This window comes from Alosa alosa, chromosome 18, assembly GCF_017589495.1.
Source record: "Alosa alosa isolate M-15738 ecotype Scorff River chromosome 18, AALO_Geno_1.1, whole genome shotgun sequence".
NCBI classification, from domain to species: Eukaryota; Metazoa; Chordata; class Actinopteri; order Clupeiformes; family Clupeidae; genus Alosa; species Alosa alosa.
Window position 1 is genome coordinate 2,514,174 of NC_063206.1, and position 7,500 is coordinate 2,521,673.

At 46.9% G+C, this 7,500-nt stretch overlaps 1 protein-coding gene across 2 annotated transcripts in view; it reads left to right on the forward strand.

Annotated features, from left to right (window-relative positions):
* Window positions 1-7,500, forward strand: part of si:ch211-250c4.3 (uncharacterized protein LOC100535981 homolog) — a 46,451-nt gene that overhangs the window by 31,409 nt on the left and 7,542 nt on the right. Inside the window, exons 3-5 of one of the 2 annotated variants that reach the window (XM_048269752.1) lie at window positions 1,123-1,287; window positions 5,315-5,468; window positions 6,566-6,693. In XM_048269752.1, the coding sequence (XP_048125709.1) occupies window positions 1,123-1,287; window positions 5,315-5,468; window positions 6,566-6,693 (447 nt within the window). The remainder of the gene's footprint in view (window positions 1-1,122; window positions 1,288-5,314; window positions 5,469-6,565; window positions 6,694-7,500) is intronic. The other variant, XM_048269753.1, reaches the window with a different exon arrangement.

A 7,500-nucleotide genomic window follows, 5' to 3' on the forward strand; every position in this document is an offset into this window, starting at 1 on the left:
CATAAAACGTTGGTATATGGCCGCCGAGTGGAGGAACTTGCCTAAAAGGACTTTGGTCCAGTCTGCCTGCAGAGCTCTTGTTTGTTTGTTTATGCACACTTAATGGTCAGAAGGCCGTGAAGAGAATTTAGCCAACACTGTTTTGGGCTGCAGACCTGGACTGTACCTTTTGAGCTATTGACCAACACTGTTTTGGACTGTTGAGATATTAGATTAGATTACATTAGATTAGATTAGATTAGATTAGATTCAACTTTATTGTCATTGTGCAGAGTACAAGAACAAAGACAACGAAATGCAGTTAGCGTCTAACCAGAAGTGCAAAAAAAGCAGAAAAGTGCAATGTGATATACACAGTATAGGCAGGTGGTGCATAGACAGGACAAAAAATACAGTGCAGTGTAGACAGTAGTATACAGTTGGTTTACAGAAGGTGGTTTAAAGTAATACAAATTACATAAATATGTGCAGTGTATTAGCAGTTACCTTATAAGAGCAGAATAAATCTGGCTATGTAATATGAACAATGTATGAACAACGTGTACAGATATGTGCAATGTAGTAGCAGTAACAATATAATAATAGTAAGAATCAATAAGATATTGATTAGTAAGTAACAGTAGTAGGAATCAATAAGATATTGATTAGTAAGTAACAATATAATAGTAGTAAGAATCAATAAGATATTGATTAGTAAGTAACAATATAATAGTAGTAAGAATCAATAAGATATTGATTAGTAAGTAACAGTAGTAGGAATCAATAAGATATTGATTAGTAAGTAAATTCTTGCGCTGGTGTGATGAGGCTGAAGTGTGTGCACTGTTAGGACTCTTCCTCAGGACCTGTCTGTACTCTTACATCAACATCACACATCACACACCGACATCAACATCAACATCACACACCGACATCAACATCAACATCACACACAGACATCAACATCAACATTAATATTAACATTAACATCAACAAGGAAGTCGTTTCAGCATCTCATGTTCAAGAATACCAAACAGGCGACATTTATCTCAGCGATGTCAAATCTGTCGCCTCTGATGTAAAAACAGGGAACACCCATTGACCCTTGCCCATTGCCCCTTGCCCTGTGTGTGCGTCCCCCAGCAGGTGAGCCAGTCGCGGGCTAGTCCTCTGGGCTCTGGACTGGGCTACCTGGAGCACATCTGCCAGCTGATCGAGAAGATCGGCCAGCTGCAGGAGCACAACCTCAAGCTCCAGAGACAGATCTGCGGCCTGCAGAGGGACGCACGTGTCATCAAAACCAAAGAGGTGAGAGATCACACACACGCACACGCGCACACACACGCACACACACACACACATGCACACACGCGCACACACACGCACGCACGCATGAATGCACGCACACACACACACAAACGCACGCACACATGCACAAGCACACACACACACACACACACACTCACTCTCACTCTCAAGAGCTGGTAGAACACTTACAGCAGAAATGTGTAGAACTGGAAAGAGAACCAAAAATATTATTAATGGCCCTGTGAACTGCAAGGGGCCTGAGCACATCTAATGGAGATAGGGCACCAGCCCTTTATGTTGTTTCTGCTTAACCCACAGTGGGGTCACACACACACACACACACACACACACTCTTTCTCTCCTTCGTGATCACCTCCAGAACTCAGGGCATGAATCTTCCTCCACGTCAGCTGTGTGACGTTCACCTTGCGCCCTCGCGGACCCCTCCCTTCCTTCTCCGGGCTCACACACACACACACACACACACACTCTCACCATGAGCACGTATTCATCTCTCTCTGCTCTGCCTGAGAACATCCATCATAGATCATTAATCTCCACGTCTTGGTCTCTCCACGCACACACACACACACACAAAGACAGTGTTCACCTTCATGGGAGTCGCGAGTCTTAGTCGGCCCCGCCAGACTGGCAGTTATAGCGAACGACACACACACACACACACACACACACACACACACACACACACACACACACAGGCTGTCATAAGTCACAAGTCTGCATTCCTGTCTTGTCATAAATTATGTCTGGGACATGATGCATAAATGGAAATTGTTTTTCTGTCTAGAGATCTTTAGTGAGTTAGTGTTTGTTTGGGAAATAGAGTGATACAGACCTGTTTCTAACTGATCTCACTTGGGACGCTGTTTTCCAGTTGGCAAATAACATCTTTGATCACTTGTGAAGCTGTTTTCCAATTGGCCAAAAAGAACAAAAATAACTTTTTCCATTTGTAATTGTGCATGTCCCAGCCATTATACTTTAATCCACATACTGTAGTTGCGGCCCACTGTCACCTAAAAGAAGATCACACACACACACACTCACATAAACACTCCCGTGTGCGGCCCACTGTCACCTAAAAGAAAATTACACACACACACACTCCTGTGTGCGTCCCACTGTTACCTAAAAGAAGATTACTGAGAGTTGATCTGAACGTGCACTTTTGTTCAGTGGTGTAGTCTGGTTAGCTGTAATGGGTATACTGTGATGTTGTATATTAGTGTGTGTGTGTGTGTGTGTAAGTATAAGTATAAGTATAAGTATAAGTATATATACTTTTTTGATCCTGTGAGGGAAATTTGGTGCGCGTGCATACGTGCGTGTGTGTGTGCTGAACTGAACTCTAGGGTTAATGGACTTCAAGCCTACGCTCAGTCCAAATCCCTGCAAGCCTGTGGGGCTGCGGTTTGTTCTGCTCACAGGAACACAGTAAGCACACAGAGTGGGTCAGTAGGCCACACACCATCAGGCCTGTGGCATTCTGGGATAGGGCAGTCCTCCCAGTCCTCCCAGCCGAGTGTCATGCTGTCAGCAGCTGCCATGGAGTTGTATTGTTTGGCATGTAATCATTCAGACAGGCATTGGGTTCAGAGGTCAGAGGTAAACATGTGGTCAGTGTCAGGAACAGGATGATCACATCTAAACACATTTGTTACAAACACACACACATACACACACACACACACACACACACACACACAAACGGAAAGATAGGCAAATAGACAGACAGCAACAAACCTAAACAAACTTGACACACACACACACACACACACTCACATAAACACTCCAGTCCAGCCTTCTCGTGGGGAGGTTTGTTTGTGTTTGTCTGGAGTGGACGTCAGCAGACACCGGGAGTTCTTCCTGGCGCTGACACCTGCTCAGAGAGGCCATGAGACCCACGAGCCTTAGATGGACCCTCTCCTCACCACACGAGCCTTAGATGGACCCTCTCCCTGACCCCACGGGCCTTAGATGGACCCTCTCCTCACCACACAAGCCTTAGATGGACCCTCTCCTCACCCCACAAGCCTTAGATGGACCCTCCCCTCACCCCACGAGCCTTAGATGGACCCTCTCCTCACCCCACGAGCCTTAGATGGACACTCTCCCTCACCCCAAGCGATGACCACGTGGTCAGCGGCGCTCCGAGGTATCTTTTGTGTGACAGCATATTTGGCAGAAAGACATTTAAAGGGCTAGTCTTATAGGAAAAGAGCTCTATGACATAGAGAGCCATTAAAGCAACACCAAAGAGTTTTTTATACCTTAAAATAGTGTTTCCAAAATTGTTTCCGTGGTTCATCAACTCGTAACAGGGTGAACGGCACTTCTGCATTCGCTTCGCGGCCCTCTATCGGCTATAACCGCACTATGCAAGTTTGCCAGATCGGGTAGTGGATGATGGAATGAGACATTGACTACAAATTTGACTTGCATCTGATGTCGCAATACATCGTACTTTCATAAATCATGCAACATACTCTACCTTGTCTGTGGACATCGTTATTTGCAAAGCCGGTGCTGGATAAACAAATAGCGTGCGTGCGACAGAGGGAAAGTGCTTTGGTGTTGCATTAAAGGGGTAGTCTTGTAGGAAAAGTGCTCTGTGACAGAGAGAGCCATTAAAGGGGTAGTCTTATAGGAAGAGAGCTCTGTGACACACTCTTCGCACCTAGCAGGACACCACACTTCAAAGGCCAACGTCTTCAAAGACCAGAGCGCAGCGAGAGAGAGAGAGAGAGAGAGAGAGAGAGAGAGAGAGAGAGAGAGAGAGAGAGAGAGAAAGAGGGGAAGAGAGTCCTGCCTCATAGTGAACCTCAGATAGGGGACACAGTCATTTCACACCAGCCATAGTGAACCTCTGGCAGAAGGAGAGAGAGAGTGTGTGTGTGTGTTTGTTCCTGGATTAAATATATTGTAGTGTACATGTCCACATCCTCTGCAGGGAACATTCGAGATAGATAGATACTTTATTGATCCCTAGGGGAAACTCAAGAAATTCAAGACATTCCGAGAATCCATTGGATTCCCCAAATAAAGGGAAAGCAGTCCATTAGCAGCATAATGCAGAGTCATTCATCAGACACACACACACACACACACACACACACACGCACACACACACACACTCACGCAGGTTACATAACAGTTTTAAAGAGGGAGGGGGTCCTAATAGGCGCTGGTGGGGGGGCTCTCTCACAGGTGTGTGGGGTGGGGTGGGGGAAAGGTGAACGGCCAAAATAAACATCTCCGACAGGAAGAGGAAATGAGCTCATACGAGATGCTGGGCTTGATTTCAGCGGAGCAGGTGGCGGGCTGCGCATGAGGGCGAAATCTCTCCTGATGGAAACCACATCTTAGAAACAGTATCAGATTCACCAAACAATGAGGAAAAGGAAAAACACACACACACACACACACACACACGCACACACACGCGCACACACACACACACACACGCACACACACACACACACACACACACACACACACACACACACACACACACACACACAGAGTCTTCAGTGGAAAACTAAGTACTATGACGTCAATCATCACATGTCAGGACCACTTGGCTCAAAGCAGAGCTGCCATAACACACTGATCGTGACGTTTAAAGAATGTGCTGCTTTATCAACGAAAAGCAAAGAGGTAAACGGGCGAGGAGTGAGCAGCACGGAGCGAGGAGCGAGCAGCGAGGTCTGCAGCCAGCCTTTCGTCTCCCGGCCGGGGCAGCAGAAAGAGAGGGCGAGCCCACTGGAAGGCCACACAGAAAAAGCAGCATAAAGGAAGAAGCAAAGCAAACAGGCCCTGAACAGAGAGCAATGATGTGTCTACACACACACACACACACAGGCCCTGAGCAGAGCTCTGATGCTTCTACACACACACACACACACACCTGGCCTCAGTGGAGCGAGTGAGCTGAAAAGAGTTGAGAGTAAGATATAAACGGGTGAGTGTGTGTATGTGTGTGTGTGTGTGTGTGTGTCTCCTCCAGGACTTCTTCATGCAACACTGTAACTGCGGAGCAGCAAGCCTGGCGTTCCAGGAGGTGAAGCGACATTCCCGAAGCGATTTTCCAAGCGGGACACTCTCTGACCTGACCACCATCCCTGAGGTCACACACAACCCCCTGAGAGGAGTTAGAAGAGGTCAGTCACTCTTACACACACACACACACTCCACAGGTCTACTTACGTGCCTTGGCCCACGTAGCTCAGACTAACAGTGTGTGATGATCTCACCTCTCCTCTTTATTTTCTGTGTGTGTGTGTGTATGTGTACTGTATGTGCACGTGAGTGTGTGTGTGTATGTGTGTGTACTCTATGTGCACGTGAGAGTGTGTGTGTGTATGTGTACTGTATGTGCACATGAGTGTGTGTGTGTATGTGTGTGTACTCTATGTGCACGTGAGAGTGTGTGTGTATGTACTGTATGTGCATGTGAGTGTGTGTGTGTGTGTGTATGTACTGTATGTGCACGTGAGTGTGTGTGTGTGTGTGTGTAGCAGTGATATTTTCTCTGACTCTTTCCCTTATAACTGGATTAGCCCAGTGTTCACCATATAGGCCTCATTTTGCTGTGCAGCTCTAAGTACACGTTTCTCACAAACATCTACAGTTAGCCCTAATAAAGCAGGGACTGTCTCTCTCTCTCTCACACACACACACACACACACACACACAAACAAACACATATACTCACACTTACACTTACGGGGCTAAACATTCACAGAATGCTTTCCGTTCTATTTTCCCTGTGGTGTTTGGGGTTGTTGGGGTTGAGCTCCCCAGGTGATCGGGTGGCAGAGCAGCAGTGGCCTGGGGGGAAGTGGAATTAGTGCAGCCAAGGAATTCCCGGCATTCTGCTCACGGAGCGGGAACACACACACAACAGCACGGGGCATTGGAATTCCCTAGTCCTCCTATAGGGCTGAAACCAGAGCTTCTTTGTGTGTGTGTGTGTGTGTGTGTGTGTGCCTGTGTGTGTGTGCGTGTGTGCCTGTGTGTGTGTGCCTGTGTGTGTGTGCCTGTGTGTATGTGTGTGTGCCGTGTGTGTGTGTGAGAGTGTGTGGGTGTTGTGAATACATGTTTGTATGATTGTCTAGATGTGCATGTTTTTGAGTCATTTCTCTCTTGTGAATGCGGTGTAATTGCAAGCCTCTAACTGCTTTAGTGAGATGTTGACGTGTGTTTTCACGTGTCAGTGTGTTTCCTAGTGACTGAGGTGTGTTTTGTTTGTGTGCAGATGGAGACTCTGTGATCTTACCCAACATTCCGCTCTGGAGGCGTGGCCTAAATAGGCGGAGCTACACGGAGGGGGAGGCCCGTTACCTGGGCGACAGTGCAGAGGTCCTGTCCGCGCCTCACAGAAGGGTGAGTCTGCCAGCCACACACCCCTCCTCGCAAAGATCACTCTCTCTGACCCACACACATCCTGCACCTCTGGGACTCACAGATGACCTCATGCCACCTCATGCTAAATAACATCTCACTGACTGGACACAGAGGAACTCACACAGGGGTAGCCGTGGCCTTCTGGTTAGAGCTTCGGGCTTGTACATTACATTACATTACATTACATTACATTACATTTGGCTGACGCATTTTTAGCCAAAGCGACTAATAACATGGTAAACAGTTTAAGTTTTAAAGCAATTCTCAACAATTTTAGGACAATTTAAAAAACGGTAGAGTACATTAAGAATAAGTGCATCAGTGAGTGCTGTTTTTAACAGTTACGTGTCAGTTCAAGACGGCTGGTAAGTGCTAGGATCAGTAAGACTTGTTGTAAGTGGTGCTATGAGAGGAGAGGCTTGTAACCGAAGGGTTGTCGGTTCGATACCCGACCAGTAGGAAAAATGTGGGTGGAGGAAGTGGTTGAGCACTGCTCTCCCATACCCACATCTACGGCTGAAGTGCCCTTGAGCAAGGCACCTAACCCCCTCACTGCTCCCCGAGCGCAGCTGTAGCAAGGGTTAGTGTGTGCTTCACCTCACTGTGTGTTCACTGTGTGTGCTGTGTGTGTTTCACTAATTCACAGATGAGATTAATGCAGAGACCAAATTCCTTGTATACACAAGTATACTTGGCCTAGAAACTTGATTTACATTTACACAGATCACCCAAGACCTCATACTAAATACCATCTCTCTGACAGATAGATGACCTGGCCGTTATGTG